Source organism: Copadichromis virginalis, linkage group LG7 (assembly GCF_057382275.1).
Source record: "Copadichromis virginalis isolate Kocher_CV1m ecotype Utaka linkage group LG7, C_Virginalis_male_GT1.1, whole genome shotgun sequence".
Taxonomy (NCBI): Eukaryota; Metazoa; Chordata; class Actinopteri; order Cichliformes; family Cichlidae; genus Copadichromis; species Copadichromis virginalis.
The window spans coordinates 22,799,761-22,817,562 of record NC_140624.1 but is presented as its reverse complement, the minus strand read 5'-3'; the positions used below and the strand labels follow the sequence as shown (position 1 = coordinate 22,817,562).

At 45.4% G+C, this 17,802-nt stretch overlaps 1 protein-coding gene across 3 annotated transcripts in view; it reads right to left on the bottom strand.

The window, feature by feature from the left end:
- LOC146705027 (pleckstrin homology domain-containing family A member 7-like) overlaps positions 1-9,319 on the bottom strand; it is a 155,044-nt gene extending 145,725 nt beyond the window's left edge. For all 3 annotated transcript variants that reach the window (XM_085462550.1, XM_085462549.1, XM_085462552.1), the window contains exons 1-3: positions 9,207-9,319; positions 9,000-9,076; positions 8,784-8,841 (exon numbers count right to left, since the gene is read on the bottom strand). In XM_085462550.1, the coding sequence (XP_085318676.1) occupies positions 8,784-8,841; positions 9,000-9,076; positions 9,207-9,289 (218 nt within the window). In that variant the 5' untranslated portion in view covers positions 9,290-9,319. The remainder of the gene's footprint in view (positions 1-8,783; positions 8,842-8,999; positions 9,077-9,206) is intronic.
- Positions 9,320-17,802: the final 8,483 nt, after the last annotated feature.

Sequence of the window (17,802 nt, the reverse complement as noted above, 5' to 3'; positions counted from 1 at the left end):
GATTGTTTTTTTTTTTTTTTTTATCATCTCTGATCCAAGCCCAATTGCATTGTGCTCTGTATAATGACACTAAAGATCATGCACTCTTTAACCATCAAACAGGTCAAATCCCCACTACAACAGAAAAATGAACTAGCATTTCTACAAACGCACAGTCGCACTAAGCCCAGAGACACCCTCCTATTTTTTGTGTTTTGTTTTGTGATGACGGACCAGTGAAGCCACTCCCCACATTCATTTCAGAGAGTTCAGAGATGCGAGTGTGAACATGTATATGTGCACAGGAGAGCATGCGACCACATGAGTCCCACGTCCCAAGTGTGAGTTATACGTGGCATCTTCATCAGGCTCGCAGAGAGCTTTGCTACAAGGACGTCTAGTATGAAACGAACTGTTGAGACAGAAATGGCTCCTCAAGAATATGTGGCGCAATGCGAGGGTGCATCACAATCAAGACGACGCAAAGCATCAAGGCTGTGGTGGTGGTGGTGGTTGCACCACATACTTTGAAGCCATATGCATCTCAAACAAAGAAACTGCCTGCCAACAGCTTGATGGCCAATTACATCACAGATTGAGCGCTATGCCAAGCTAAATCAAAGTGTTGCAAAAATAAAAGGTTTTATTTAAAAAAAAAAAAAACATACACTAGACTAGATATTTTTAAAAAGACAGTAACTGCAGATTTTATGTATTTTCAATATCCCCATTCAGGATTATTTTTAGACAATCCCAACCAAAATGTATATCCCCGGTCACGGCTTACAAGATTTTTAATTACCCCACAAATAGTGATCTGCAATGAAGCAGACAGTATTTAAACATAAGCCAAAAAAAAAAAAGAAAAAAAAAAAAAAGAGCTTCCACACAAAGAAAACCATAAAGTGCAACATAACCAATCGTTTCTCTCTGTTATCTGCAATGCCACTTAATTCTCTCAGCACAGAGAAAATGTAAAGCACTAAATCTGCCTGAGGGCGTGTGGCGGAGGCGTGGCCCCGGGCGCAGCTGCAGGGGAGGAGTGGAGCGGAAGGCTCATCAGGGCGGCGCTGCGAGGCCGGTAAGAACAGCTGATGTTGTTTATGGACTGATGATGGTCTCCCTCCGCTGTGTTTATAGTGAGACGAGGAGGAGCGGCCAGGGGAGAGATCAGCTGGGCTCGTGAGCTGTCAGACTGTGTGACTGAGTCAGCTGTCAAAACAACAACACTTGAATAAATGTGGAAGTTGGCTGTACCTACCTGTGTGTGCGTGTGTCTGTGCCTGGTGTATTCCACAAGTGGTGCCGAAACCCAGGAAAGTGCCGGTGGGGAAATGTCCGACCCACAGGCCGCGCCGCCCGCCCAGCCTCTGCAATTCTTGGCGCAGATGCTGGCGGAGATGGCGACGATGAGCCGGGATCAGGCGGCCGACCAGCGTGCCCACCTGGCCGCGCTGCGGGAGCAGACGGACCGGCAGACGCAAGTTCTGGAGCGGCTGGTCGGGGCCGCTGCCACGCCGAAGCCCTCGCCACTGTCGGTGGCGGTGCCCCGGATGGGGGACGGGGACGACCCACAGGTTTTTTTGGAGACCTTCCGTGCCACGGCGGAGGCTTGCCAATGGCCGCGGGAGGAGTGGGCTCCGCGGCTGCTCCCCCTGCTGTCCGGGGAGGCACAAACAGCGGCCCTGAGTCTGCCTCCGGCGTCGAGGAGCAGCTTCGCGGACGTGAGCCGGGCGGTGGTGGACAGGCTAGGGCTCACCGCCGAAGACCACCGCCGGCGGTTCCGGGCCTGTCAGCTGGCTACAACGGACCGACCATTCGCCTGGGCCCGGCAGCTGCGCGACGCGGCGGTACGCTGGCTGCAACCGGGAACATCGGAGGGGGAGACGAAGCTGGTGGACAAGGTGGTGCTGGAGCAGTTCACGGAGGGATTGCCAGCGGAGACGGCGAGATGGGTCCGGTGCCACCGGCCCGCAAGCTTGGAGGTAGCGGTGACGCTGGCGGAGGACCACCTTGCCGCTGGAGCAGGGGAACCCGGGGACGCCGGACGGAGGCCGAACAAACAGGCCCCGGTGCCGGCCCCGAGGCGCCGTGTGCCGGCACCAGGGCAGGCAGAGCGGCTGCCGGCGCCACTAACCCTTTCGCGGCGTTGGTGCCGTCCAGGGCAGCCGAGCCAAGTGGAGCCGCCCCCAAGCCACGGAGAGCAGCACAGACGCCGGGGCCGGAGTGTTGGAAGTGCGGGCAGCCGGGGCACCTGAGGAGGGATTGTCCGCTTATGGAAGTGGGGCAGGTGTTTCGTGTTGCTGGCGCCCCAGCACCCTCCCCCGGTCCAGGAGGGACATACAGTATTCCGGTAAGGACTCGAGGGGGTATACGCCAGGCGTTGGTGGACACGGGCTGCACGCAGACCCTCGTACACCAAAGCTTGGTTCGCCCCGGGGCATTGCTGGAGGCAGAATGGGTGGAGGTGAGGTGTGTGCATGGTGACGTTCACAGGTATCCCATAGTGCCGCTGTTATTAAAGTATAAGGGCAAAACGCATAGAGTAACGGCGGCGGTTAGCCCGCGCCTGTCGCACCCCCTGATTCTGGGTACCAATTGGCCGGGGTTTCATCAGCTACTGGGACAGTACGCGGGGGTGCGATCACGACCGGAAGCGGGGTGTAGCGTGTGCGCGGCGTTCAGCGGTGACGCGGGGTCGTCCGACACTGACTCCGGGGGGGAGGAGCCGGCGGGTCCCTCACGGGACGTCCCGCCGGCCCCGGAAGTGTCCCCCATGGGTGATTTCCCACTGGAGCAGTCTCGTGACGGCACCCTACGCTCAGCCTTTGACCAAGTGATGGCTATTGATGGTCACGTGGTGCGCCCTGAGGCCGCGCAGACCTACCCGCGTTTCGTCTTATTAAACGACCGATTATATCGAGTGAGTCGTGACACTCAGACAGAGGAAACACACACCCAGTTGTTGGTGCCGCAGGGCCGCCGGGAAACGCTTTTCCAGGCGGCCCACTATAACCCCATGGCAGGGCATATGGGCTATGAGAAAACTCTGGAGCAAATAACGGCCCGATTTTATTGGCCGGGCATCCGAGCGGATGTGCGCGTCCTGCCCGGACTGCCAACTTGTTAACCAGCCGGCCATACCGAAGGCGCCGCTGCGCCCTCTCCCCCTCATTGAGGTCCCGTTTGAGCGCATCGGCATGGACCTCATCGGGCCGTTTCACCGGAGTGCACGCGGCTACCGCTTTGTGTTAGTCCTGGTGGATTACGCAACGCGGTACCCGGAAGCAGTTCCGCTGCGCACCATCTCTGCAAAGAGTGTGGCGCAGGCACTGTTTCAGGTCATCTCCCGAGTCGGAATCCCGAAAGAGATACTGACTGACCAGGGCACGTCGTTTATGTCTCGTACACTGCGGGAACTGTACGAATTACTGGGCATTAAATCTATTCGGACCAGCGTCTACCACCCTCAGACTGACGGGCTGGTGGAGCGGCTGAATAAGACTTTAAAGTCCATGATTCGGAAGTTCATTAACGAGGATGAACGCAATTGGGATCACTGGCTAGACCCTCTGTTATTCGCAGTGCGGGAGGTGCCCCAGGCCTCCACGGGATTTTCTCCCTTTGAACTGCTGTTCGGCAGGAGGCCACGTGGGGTGCTCGACCTGATTAAAGAAAGCTGGGAGGACGGTCCGAGCCCCGCCAAAAATGAGATTCAGTACGTGTTGGACCTGAGAGCAAAACTCCACACTTTGGGGAGGTTGTCACGGGAGAATTTGCTCCAGGCTCAGCAGCGTCAGCAACGCCTGTATGACAGAGGGGCTAGGCTCAGGCAATTTTCACCGGGAGATAAAGTGCTTGTGTTACTCCCTACTTCCAGCTCGAAGTTGCTCGCCAAGTGGCAAGGACCCTTTGTGGTCACACGGCGAGTCGGGGACGTGGACTATGAGGTCGCTCGGTCGGACAGGGGAGGAGCCACGCAGATTTATCACCTCAATCTCCTCAAACTGTGGCGAGAGGTTGAAACCGCTTCTCTGGTGAGCTTGGTGAAGGAGAGAGATGAGTTGGGGCCTGAGGTGCCAAATTCTATCATTCCCGCCTCCCTCCCTTGTGATGACCATCTCACACAGGCCCAGAGAGCGGATGTTGTCGCGTTGCAACAGCGTTTTGCGGACGTGTTCTCCCCCCTGCCCGGCCGGACGTCCCTCATCGAGCACCATTTCGTGACGCAGCCTGGCGTGACGGTGCGTTCACGGCCCTACAGGCTCCCGGAGCACAAGCGAAAAATCGTGCAGAGGGAATTGGCGGAAATGCTGAGGATGGGAGTAATAGAAGAGTCGCAAAGCGCCTGGTGTAGCCCCATCGTTCTGGTGGCGAAGAAGGATGGGTCTATACGGTTCTGTGTCGACTATCGCAGGGTGAACGAAGTGTCACGCTTTGATGCCTACCCCATGCCTCGGGTCGACGAGCTCCTGGACCGGTTAGGCACGGCCCGCTTTTTCACGACACTGGACTTAACCAAGGGCTATTGGCAGATTCCCTTGTCTGCCGAGGCCAGGGAGAAAACGGCCTTCTCCACTCCGTACGGTTTGTACCAGTTCGTGACACTTCCGTTTGGCCTGTTCGGGGCCCCGGCCACTTTCCAGCGTCTCATGGACCGGGTACTGCGTCCGCACGCAGCGTATGCTGCCGCCTACCTGGATGACGTGATCATCCACAGCGACACCTGGGCGGAGCATGTGCTGCGGGTTGCCGCGGTCCTGGAGTCCCTGAGGGGGGCAGGGCTCACGGCCAATCCGAAGAAGTGCGCGGTTGGACGGAGGGAGGTGCAGTATCTGGGGTACCACCTGGGGGGCGGGCAGGTGCGTCCACAGGTGGAGAAGACGGCGGCTATCGCATCCTGCCCGCGCCCCAGGACGAAAAAGGAGGTGAGACGGTTCTTGGGGTTGGCGGGTTACTATCGTCGCTTTGTGCCGGGGTTTGCGCAGCTAACCAGCCCCCTGACCGATCTCACTCGAAAGGGTGCCCCGGATCTGGTCCAGTGGACGGGGCCGTGCCAGGCGGCGTTTGTGCAGGTGAAAAAGGCTCTCTGTGGGGAGCCGCTGCTTCACACTCCTAACTTTTCCCTCCCTTTTGTTCTGCAGACTGACGCCTCGGACAGAGGGCTGGGAGCCGTTTTGTCCCAGCAGGTAAGGGGGGCCGACCGCCCTGTCCTATACATCAGCTGGAAGCTAGCAGAGCGCGAGCGCCGGTACAGCACCGTGGAGAAGGAGTGCCTGGCCATCCGGTGGGCGGTCGGCTCCCTGCGCTATTACCTCCTGGGACGCTCATTCACCCTCTGTTCGGACCACGCCCCGCTGCAGTGGCTCCACCGCATGAAGGATGCCAACGCCCGGATCACCCGGTGGTATCTGGCGTTGCAGCCCTTTAAGTTCAAGGTGATCCATAGGCCGGGGGCGCAGATGGCAGTGGCCGATTTCCTCTCTCGCTCGCGGGGGGGGGGGGGGGGGGGGGGGGGAGTTGGCTCGGCCGGACGGCTCCCCGGCCTCGAACGGGCGGTGGGGGTGTGTGGCGGAGGCGTGGCCCCGGGCGCAGCTGCAGGGGAGGAGTGGAGCGGAAGGCTCATCAGGGCGGCGTTGCGAGGCCGGTAAGAACAGCTGATGTTGTTTATGGACTGATGATGGTCTCCCTCCGCTGTGTTTATAGTGAGACGAGGAGGAGCGGCCAGGGGAGAGATCAGCTGGGCTCGTGAGCTGTCAGACTGTGTGACTGAGTCAGCTGTCAAAACAACAACACTTGAATAAATGTGGAAGTTGGCTGTACCTACCTGTGTGTGCGTGTGTCTGTGCCTGGTGTATTCCACAGGGCGTTTTAAGGACATTTCAGGACCTTAAAAACACTGATTACTGAACAACTGAGTGGCCCATGAGCGCTCTAACAGGTGTTAACCTTCCTTCCTACAGAAGCTTATGTAAATACCTACACAGAGGAAAAAAACATGAATGCTAAACTAGGTTTCCAAAGATATAAACAATCAGTAATAAATGGTGGTTAGCCATTCAACAGACTGGAGACCTCTTTAGGGTTACCCCTGCTCTCTTTATGGCAGCTGGGATAGGCTCCCACCCCGCATGACCCTGAATTGAATAAGTGAAGGAAAAGGGATGGCTGGATGGATAAATAAAACATTTTTATTGTTTTGCTTTTGCACCAACCCTCTACATGTCCTCCTTTGCTCCATCCATGAATCTTCTCTGTGGTCTTCCTCTTTTCCTCCTGCATGACAGCTCCATATTTCACATCATATATCCAATATTTGCACTCTCTCCTCTGCACATGTCCAAACCATCTTTGTCTTGCCTCTCTAACTATCTTCAAATAACGCAATCTCAAACTCAGTGCATACAATAACTCTGTCTACTGCTAAAATTCCAGCTAGTTCCAGCTGTTTATTGAATTCCCTCCTGACTTTCAATCCTCTCAAAGTTGGTAGGAAAAAAAAGCCTTTACATGACGATTTGTCCAGTCCTTGTAGGTCTCAGCGTGTCTTCACATTTGCAATCTGAAGTCTCACGTTTTGAATGAAACCCAGAGTGAAATTCCGAGTCAATACCACCAAAGTCCCAAACTTTTCTGTTCAGGCACTAAACAAGTGTTTTTCCTTCTCTGTCTGCTGGATTACACTGCCAAACACACAAAACTATTCTGCTCAACCGATCTGGACTCTTTACAACAAAGATATGGTCTGAATTTCCAAACTCTTTTTATGACTCTTTTTTCATAAAAAGATCTTTTTAAAGTTTAAAGTCGCCAAATAACTGCATCTTAAAGTTTTACCTCACTGAGAGGACAAAGGAGGGTCAAAGAGCATTTTTTTTTCTAGTGAGAATTTTGCTTTCATTTCATACATCACTGAAGATGCAGAGATAAGCTCCTGCATCAGGGATAACGAGGCAGAACACAACACAGCCCCAAGACATTCATCTTTTTCACTTATCAGATATCAACTAAAAAAACAAAACAAAAAACCAGTGAGCATCTTTTGTGAGGTTTTGTAAAACAGTTTCATTGTTGTTTTCACTGCAGTCAATTTTTGGCACTTTTCTATAAGGATACAATTACGCAGGACAGTAAAGAAATAATGTTTAGCAGCTAATGCACTGAGTTTATATCCACACTCCCACCATAATTCACACATTTATTGATTAAGATCATGCTGATATTTACGGTGTTTATCAATTTAGAAACACCTTTCAGTATTACTGTGCATTTTATCAGCATATGACAATAAACTTTAATCTCATTCAAGCAGTTTCAGCAAAAACTCAAAAGTGTAACCAAGTAGATCAGTATTCCTGGGAATTTTGAATATATATATATATATATATATATATATATATATATATATATATATATATATATATATATATATATATATAATAATCCATCTGAGACACTAAAGACAAAAACAAAAAGGTTTGTCATTACTCCTAATCTTATAAGTCCGTCACTGACGCCCAAAAAACCCCATGCACTGTTATCCCCCCCCCCCCCCAAAAAAGAAAAGAAACCATACCTCACACTGCAGTGAACAGCTGATACCGAGAGAAGACTACAGACTGTGTCTCAGCAGGGGGCCTGACTCTCACATAATCTGAGTTTTAATAAGCTTTTCCGACCCTACAATTAATTTGTAGGGTCGGAAAAGCTTATTAAAAGACCGCTGATTAAGGATCAAATGTCAGTAATCAGGTTACTAAGATTACCTGCAAACCATAATATAATATTTACACTGTAAAATTCTTGATAATACAGATTATGTCATGGGTGTAGGTATGCATGTGTGTCTTCAGCTTGTGTTACATAAGAGTCAGTCTGCCAGAAGGGTTTAATTGTTATGTACGCAATGAGAGTTGTGTTTCTTTCCTACAGCTGTTTGTAGGAGTCTTTTTATTTGACTATGTTAAACTTATAATACAACTTTAATATGATATGAATGCATTTACAAAACAATGCATTCAAACAACAACAGTAATTATCTTGGGCAGAGCCCATCACTGGCCCATAGCTTTAACAAGTCAATTAAACACTGACCTAATTACCAGAGTCATTAACCTGCCAATTTTAAATGCCTTTACATTTAAATCTCAAGTTAAAGATATATGGTGGAAAACCTTCTATAACACATCTATAGTATATTGTGAGCCCAACAACCAAACCATACAGTTCTATACAATGGTTAGTAGAACCTGATCATAGAGGGTTAGTATTAAGAAGCTGCAAGTCTGCTTACTGGTAATCTTGAAAGAGGTCACATGTCCATCAGGATTTCTTTATTACATGGTTATCAGCCTAAACAACTATCTGCTGCCCTGTAGTACACAATAAACTCTGTAGGTTATCCAGGAGCTAAAATATGCAAAAAAAAATTTCAAACTACTTCTGGGATATGAGGAAGTTAACCAGAGATCATCTCTTATCACTGTATAACAAATTAACTCTCGTAAAAGCTCGCAAACACACATGAGTGTGGGTCTGTACCAAAAGGCAGAACGCGAGAACATGACAAACACCTGATAGCCGCTTCTCACGCACAGCACAAATGAAAGCAGTGAGGTCATTAGAGGTTCAGCAGGTTAGCCCCAGGCACACCCCATTTAAATCCGCACTGTCCCAGCGGTCATTAGTCCTGCTAGTAGCAGGGAGTTCGAGCCAGGAGCCATATTAAGCTGCACGGCAACTTCAAGTAACGCACAGGTAGCAGTAACGGAGACTGCAGCAGTATATGTCTGTAAGGAACTTACTTTATGAAGTAACTGGCCCCTTCGTCCGTAAAACCTTCCTCCCATCCGCAAGGCAGGTCTAAAATAAAACCAGACAACAGACTTGTTCGTAACACTTGAAACTTTGTCGGGCCCGGACCGTATAGTGAAGTTAGCAGCGACAAACACCGTTAAATAAGCAAATATGCGAAATAAGCACAGGTGAAACTGCCCTGGAGACCTAGCTTAGCTAGCTACCTGAGCGTATCATGTGTCCAGAGTTTACAGGTTGACCGGAGCGGGGATGGAGCCAGGTAGTGGTCCGTGTCTCATCGCTGCAGCACAGACAGAGAGAGGAGGGAAAAACACCTGTTACACCGCCGGGAAGAAAACACCGGGCAGACCCCGCCAACTCCCGTTAAACCGGGAGAGACGGCGCGATAAAGCGTTTGTTATCCCACTCACTTGATGAAGAAGACCCTGCCGTCCCCGCAGACACCGTAAGACCAGTGTTCAGGTAAGGTGTCCCGCCCGAGAGGCGCCGCCATGATCCGGCTTCAAGTCCTATTTCATCTCATTCCCTCTCCATGAAGTCTCCCGGGAGCTCAATAATCACTGCTAGGGCCAGCGCTGCCTTCAGGGACTCATCGGAAGCCCGTACATCCGAGCATCAACATGATCAGGCAGTTACAGAACAGGGCTTTAAACAGATGAAGATTAACTCCAAAATTTCTGGAAAGCAGGTTTAACGATTTTTTTTATGCATTGGTGTTTTGAACAATACCAATATAGGCAATAAAACTGAATATAAAACGGACAGAAGCTGAAGTATTATATAGCATCCAGGCTTATATGTATATGTATTGAGTTTGTGTATATATAGTGAAGATTGCAGGGTTGTTGTTTTTTTGTTTTTCTGTTTCCCCGCCTCGCTTCTTGCCTTCTTTTTTCTTATAACTAATTTGCCCTTGTACTCTTTTGTCACCTCAGTAAAGACTCCTCTAACACATTTTTTAAGTCTTACTCCCTGTTAATCTTTCTCACCTTCACATTATGCTGACACAAGTTATTTCTCGTTATCTCTTATCTCATGGTTGTTACTTTCTAACCAATTACTTTATTCCCTATTATACAAATTTAAATTTAAATGGCAGCTCAAAGCTTAATCATATCTTTGCTTGCTTTCCAGACTCAGCAGTCCGTCTTGCCTCCTTTTACACTCATAGCTCCAATTAATTCAGAGATAGAAAAGCTTTGAACCCTGAACTGTCATTTGATAGCTTATTCCTTTCATTTATTATGACCAGAGGCTCAAACATTACCTCTAAACCTGTTAACTTCAGTCTGTGTATTCACATAGACACACATTTAGATTTACAGTCACAAAACATATCACCCAGTGTTTAAACAGATTTTAGGCTAAATTTAATTGAAAAAAGTGTTTAAACAGATTTTAGGCTAAATTTAATTGAAAAAAAAAAAAAAGCATTACAGTGAAAGGAATTTTCCAGTTTATTCTTGTCCATTTCTTTGAGTGTTGAGACTCTGCCAAAGCAATCTGGACTTAATGTCTATAGTCCTGGCTGTGGCTCTGTTTATGTGCTGCAAGCTTGTATGAGAAGCAATCAGCCTGAGCTCAAAATTGTGACTTTTAAGCGATTATTATTTTCACAGTTTCACCAGTTCTAGTCCAGTCAGAAACCATCAGTCATCTTTGCAATGACATCTTTGTGTCTTTTACTAAATGGTCCCATAAATCTGTATAAAATATACATTTTCCACAGGAAACATTTATAAAGAAAAAAAGCCTGATTTGTTGCCCTTCTACAGCCATATATTCAAGTGCTGTGCTTTAAGTAGAATGTTCAGGTCTCTGTACTTTACTTCAGTAGTACTTGAGACAACTGTGTACTTTTACTCCTTACATTTTGAAAATGGACTTGTTACTGTGGAGCAGGGAAATTATTTTACTGCTATTGTTAAATAATCATCATCATTACCATTGCATTAATAATATAATCTGCAGCATTGATATTGCATTCAGAGGTTTAAACAGTGTGTGTCTTTCAGAAAGACTAAGTTGCAGGAGTTGACGGGAAGTTGCAGAGAGTTTGCAGAAGTGAAAGCAGAGTCTAAGTTATTCTGAGGAGCAGGCTAGACGAGGCTATTTGAATTACTAGGTTATTCAAATTGTCTGTTATACTTTTATATTCTTTTATTAAGCTTTTAGTAGAGGTTCTTGATTAAAACATTTATTCAACATAGTACATATAGTTTCAGTTAGGTTATTACACATAAGGATGAGCCTCTGGTCTGGTAAAAGGTCAGAAGTGCAACGGGTGAGATGAGAGAGCATGTAAGGTCAACACATACACACACACATACATTAGTTAGACTCATTTATAGGTGAGAAGTTGGTCATGTTTGTCTCTGGAAAGAGGAACAGTGTCTGGCAGGATGTGGGGCTCGTGTTCCAGACGAGATAGAAGACAACGTTCTTTTAAACCGTGTTAAAAGTCATTGTGGTTTTGATTTGACATATGTATATATTCTGTCTGTGACGTATGAAGGGGCGTCATTAATTCAAACCCTGATGCTATAAAAATCTGTGTATGCTTTGATTAAGTCGAAGATCAATTGCTGTCTGTGGTGATCTTCCCACGCGTGTAATCATTAAAATCAATTGTTTGACCAAGATCTTCTGGACCTGGTTGTTTGTACTCTCCTTCCTCAATCTTTGAACCTTAACATTACTTTTGCTTTAAGTCATTTGAGGGAAGTTATTATTTCATCAATGCAGGCCATTAAACATCAAACTGATCTGAGTCTGAACAGCAACACAGGAAAGGAAGTCCTGTTCACCTATTAGTCACCAGGGAATGTCACATAAAAATAGATAAAAGAGCCAAAATGGTGTGGAATAGTCAGGGGTTAAAGTGGGCCGGTGTTTTTATTTATTTATTTATTATGCACAACATCGGAACGACTGCAGGTCGTGGTAGCAGTACTTCAGCATATAGCTAGCCCAACACAATATGAGCACAATATGTTTGAAGTCTTCTAGTTTTCTCATAGTGGTTTTGAGTGTTTGTTTTCTTTGTATTCTTTGTCTGTTTCCCCAGTCATGTCTCTGTTTATTGTCTCCCTTTGTGTTTGTTATGTCTGTATGTCGCACTCTCAGTGGTAGTTTCCTGTTTTATTTTGATAGTCTCTTGTCCTGCTTGTGTTATGTTCAGTTTTGTCTGACTTAGTTCACCTGTGTCTTGTTTTGCCCAGCCGTGTTGCATCTTCCTAATTACCTCATGTGTGCATTAAAGTCCTCAGTTTCCCTGTTGTCTTCATCATGTCATTGCCGTACTCCTCCATGTTGTGTGCTCAGCTAATGTTTTTGTTAGCCTTGCTGTTTCTACCTAATAAAGCTGCACTTTGAGTTTACTTTTGTCTGAGGGTTCCTGCATTTTGGGTCTGCTCTCCACCGGATGATCTGATATCCTCGTGTTGGTGTTGTTCCCAGACCATCATGAAAATGTTGTTCCAGGTTCAACATTGCAAGTGACCAATCACATTGTTGTGACGTTATTCTTTTGCGCGCCAAGCCATTCGTGCATTTATGAAATTCCAATGTTGCAAGGACAATATCAATTCTGCTTACTGTTTATTAAAGGGTTACGGTTAGGGTTAGGGTCAGGGTCCGTTGATCGGCGGACAGAGGCGGTTTCACGCAGCTTTAGTACAGTTTTTTTGTTTTACGCCGGTTTTTCCCGAAGTCGCAAAAGTATGACGTCACAACATTCTGATTGGTCACTTGCAATGTTGATCCTGGAACAACATTTAGTATGATGATCTGGGAACAACACCAACACGAGGATATCAGATCAACCGCTCTCCACCTACCACCCAGCATGCCTATGCAATTCTGACTTTTTCATCAAAATTTCTTTTTTTTTCAGAATTCTGAGAAAAAAGTCAGAATTAATAATAATGGATTGGATTTATATAGCGCTTTTCAAGGCACCCAAAGCGCTTTACAATGCCACTATTCATTCATTCGCGCATTCACACACTGGTGGAGGCAAGCTACGGTTGTAGCCACAGCTGCCCTGGGGCAGACTGACAGAAGCGAGGCTGCCATATCGCGCCATCGGCCCCTCTGGCCAACACCAGTAGGCGGTAGGGTAAAGTGTCTTGCCCAAGGACACCACGACCAGGACAGAGAGCCCAGGGATCGAACCGGCAACCTTCCGGTTACAGATACGCTTCCCAAACTCCTGAGCCACGGTCGCACCCCGAATTCTGACTTTAATCTCAGAATTCTGAAAAAAAAAAATTTTGATGAAAAAGTCAGAATTCTGACTTTTTTCTCAGAATTCAAGAAAAGAAGAAAAAAAAAGACGTGCCCACTTTTTTTTTTCCAGTGGCCCTAATCCTCTTCCGTAGACACAAGTAAAATGTAGCCAATTGTGTTTATTGTCCCCCCCATCCCCCTACCCTGTGGTAGGGAGATGGCGGAGAAAATGGAGGGGGGATGGGGGTGGGCTTGTGAAGAAGAGAGTAAAGGAAAGATAGAAGAGGAAAAAGCACTAGGCGACAGTGGGGAGGAAAAACTGCCTTTCAACAGGGAGAAACATGAGGGTGAGGGTGAAAAAGAAAAAGGATGAAAAGGTGAGGGGAGAGGTTTTAGGAGAAAAAGGGAAAGAGGGAAGCAAGGGGGGGGGGGGAGAAGGGGTGAAAATTAAGATGGAACAGAGGTGGAGAAAAAGGAGGCTATATCAGGTGAGGAGCAGCAGTCTCCCTCCTCTGGAAAAAGAGGAAGCGTTTTTGCTTCTTTTTCAGGCACTGATCCGGCACTTTTTTTCTCTAGGATGAGGGTTTTCAACTCATCGATTGTTTCTGCATTTTGTGTGTCAAGTTTCTTGCATCTTTTCTCCACTTCTGCAAATTTTGCTTCTTTTTCATCAAGCTTTTCTTTTAGTTCTTTAGATGTTGCCTCTTGTATTAGCTTTGCCTTGTGCATTTCTGTATTTCTCTGTTGTGCATTTCTTCTAACTGCTGACTTCTTTGGATTTCTTGAAACATACACTGCAGGTTTTCATGCGATTTTTCTTCTTGTTGCTTTTGAGCCTGTATTTCAGTGTTTTGGGACTTCAAGTTGTTAGAAAGTTCCTCAAGTTGTCTGTTTTTTCTCAGCATTTCAATGATCTTACTCTGCATCTCTGAGCATTGTTTTTCCAGTTTGTCCTTTTCTTCTTCCAGTTCAGTTGCTTTGTACTTCATGTTATTATAAAATTCTTGTATTTTTTTATTTTTCCTCTCAAAGTCCTGGAGAAGAGGAAGTTTTTCTTCTTTCTGTGTTATATTCTATTGCTCTTTATCTTGAAGAAACTCTTTATTTTGTTTCATCAAGCGTTATTTAGAGTATTTCTCTTCCGTGTCTTCAAGCTTGCGGTCCATTTCTTTCTGTTTTATGTCATGTTGCGTTTTCTCTTGAAGCAACTCTTGATTTTTGTGCAGGGTTTTATCAAGGCTTACCTGCACCCCACTGTATTTTCTCTCCATGTTTTGGAGTTCACACTGCATCTCTCTCTGTTTTATGTTCTGTTGTTTCTTCTCTTGGAGGATTTCTTCATCAAGCTTTCCTTGGAGCTCCTGGAGCTTTTTGTCTATGTCTTGGAGATCTCATTGTTTCTCGCCAATAATACCTTCCTTTTCTTGAAGTTGGTCGGACAGTTTTTTTAATTCAGCGCTCTTTCTCTCATTTTCTTCCATGAGGAACATAATCTTCTCTCTGTTCATGAGATTTTCATTCTGCATTTCTTCCAAGCGTTACTTGTTCACCCCAGGGAAGAGAGCTGAGGTAAGCTTGTCTTTTTGGATCTTCTCTCTGAGACATGCTGGAGTCTGGATACAGTGACTTTGAAAAGGATCCGAATGTTTCAGAATGCTTCTCTGGCAAACGATTGAATGCTGCGAATAATGGACTAAAAGTTGTTGCTTCTTACTTCACCGAAAGCCAATATTGTTCCGTTGTCATTCACGCCACAGCTTAGGGTCGCAATTTATTTGTTTTCCAGATGTTAACGTATTAATCGTGTTTTAGTAATACGTGAACATCTGTTATAGTTACATGTTTTCGTGTCATATGTAACTTCAGTTTAAGTGTTTTTCTTCTACACTGTCTGGACGTGTAACCTTGACAATACACAATGCAAGGTGCTGCAGTCAAGTGGCATGATTCATTATTGAAGAATGTCATAAATGGTTTGAAACTATTTTCTTATCAGTTTTTGACATTTTTCATTAAACGATTATCAAATTTAACTTAATATTTGAGTGTTTCTTAGTTTTAGACTAGCTGGTTAGTCTTCTTTTCCCCCCCTTGTTTAGTCGACTAAGAAATTAATTACCAGGAACATCCCTAGTGTGCAGATGTTTTGGGTTGTTTTTTTTAACTGAGTGGAGATCTTGCCATTGAGAAACTGATACTGTGAACCTGAGCCACCACTAGGCAGAGGTGGGAAGTAACGAAGTACAAATACTTCATTACTGTCCTTAATCTCTGTATGCACACAGAAATGCTTTTAATAGGCGAGAGAATGATTAAGGTGATACTGGAAATCAAATCAATCTCATTCTGATTTACTGCTGTATTCCTGTTTGCACCCAAACCTTAAAAATATGAGGCCAGCTATGATGGGTTTGGTGGTTCTATGACGATACAGAAACCCAGATTTCTCCTGACACTCTGCTAGTGTACGTGTAGGAGGAATATTGACAAAGCACATAGAATTAGGATATAATGTAAACACAGAATTCCACAGAATTTCTTCATGTAACTATTGTTTTCAGTTGGTACACTGACCTCAGTGAACGCTATTACGATATAACAAACCCCAAGAAGTCATTAAGGTGAAGAGATTTGTGGTCATTTCTGTTACCCGTTACCAGTGTTACTAGTGTTTTCATGATTACAAAATTTTAGCCAGTACTTAAAGGCACCACTAGCGGGCTCCCACAGTGAAAAAACAGCAAAGCAAGAATGGTGCTCTGCCAGTGCTGTTTCTGAAGGTAATGGGCAGAGGGCATGAAAAATGTGCTGATTGTGGGCTCTTTTGAATATTTGCCACTTAGGTGATTTAACTAGGAAAGGTCTTTTTATTTATAAATGCTGCACACAGCTTGATTCCCAGCCAAGTCAGACACTTGTTGCCCACTTCTTTTTTACAGGGTCTTTAAGTAGGGCTGTTTCATTGTAGTTAAGCCTTAATGCTGCTATTTTTGCAAATTAGTTTCATAAGGTGAAACGCCGTTGTAATTTTGGTTTAAAAATAAAGTTTAGTCTTATCATGAAACATGGGAGGGGGACTTATTATATCTACATTTACATATTTAACTTTGCTTACGTTTCTTTGAGCTTACCATACAGTTTCATTGTTTTTAGTGCTTTGTTATTGTTCTACAATTTAGAAAATAGTTTCTTAAAAATAGATGTCTTTAATTTTTTTGCATGTGAAGTTGACAATGTAAGTGGGAAGCTATGTAATGACTGAACACACAACATGATAGATACATCCATCCATTTTTCTTCCAGTTCAGGGGTCACAGGGTTGCTGCATTCTATTCCAGCTCTCAGAGGGCAAGAGAGTACATCCTGTAAAGGTTGCCAGTCTAACACTGAGACCTACGCAATCATTTATGCTCACATTCACACCTACCACCAACTTCAAAACACCCGTTAACCTAACATGTATGTCTATGGACTGCAGGAGGAAGCCCGAATAATCGGAGTACAAACTCCATGCAAAAATAACCAGTGGATTCAAACTTGGAACCTTCTTTCTTCAAGGTGACAGTACTAATCACTGTGCCACCTGCATGATAGATGTTAGATTTTTTTTCCCAGGGGGGGGAAGAGAGAAAACAAGAGCTTGTATGAAAGAGTGAATGAGACATGCTGTATAAAGCGCTTGTATAAAGTATAAAATGCTGCCAAGAACCATCCATTTACCAAAGAAATGTCCAATTAAACTCCCCCAAAATGGGTTTAGTTTTTATTTATTATTATCTTCTCTTCTCTTTCTGTCTGTAAGCTTGAAAAGGTTTTACATTGATTCTAAACAAACTTTGTAGGGGTGTAGAGTGGGGTCATGTTAAATTTTTGTAAATTTGCCTTATATTCACTGAGCATTTCAAGGTTAACTTAATGATTTATTGGTTGAAAATTGGCAAATAAAATTTAGAATAACTTACAAACTATGATTCTTTCAAGTGTGGTGTGTACTGTACATAGAGAAAGTACTATATAAAGATTCAAAATATGTTTCATACACTTACACCCATAATAAGATGACTGTCTAGACTTGTAGTTTGAGACTGTAATGTTTACTTGCAGCAAACATGTTATCGTTGGTTTTCCTCGGTGGCTCATTAAGATAAATACGAGCCTCCATCAGCTGTCAGACGCTGTTGTTCTGAGTCACTCATCAGGAACTCTGAGCTCACTGGAATTTCATTTTCCGAAGTGACTCCACATCCATGAGACATGTGATGGCATGCTTATGACAACATTCTGACACACTTTCCATGAAGACCTGTTATTTTGAAGTCCACATTTGGGAGAAAACAAAACAAAGCGTTCCGTGTGAGCTGTTGTTAAGTTCACAGTCAGGAGAAATCTTCTCACCAAAAACAGTCATTTCCTAAAGGGTACAATGCAGTGTGAAGAACACAAAGCCTTTGTTGATATTTGTCACAGTGGTCTTCATTTACCACTCCCTGGAGCCTATTCTAAAAACACAAATGTTTTCCATTGATTTCCAAACACTAGAGCATGTTAAACTCCATTTTGATTTTGATTTTGTTGTCGAGTTATAACAATTTTCCAATTTCAACACTTGTTTCCAGCAGGGAAGCATGGCCAAATAATCTGCTGGTTTAATTTTGCACATTTTTCACATCTGGGGATTTTCGAGTACATGTGTTTGGTACCCTCTCCCCTGTCTGGTTTCAGTTGCCAGCACTTGCTTTGTGGAGGCACCGCCAAATCAACAACAGAAACTCCTGA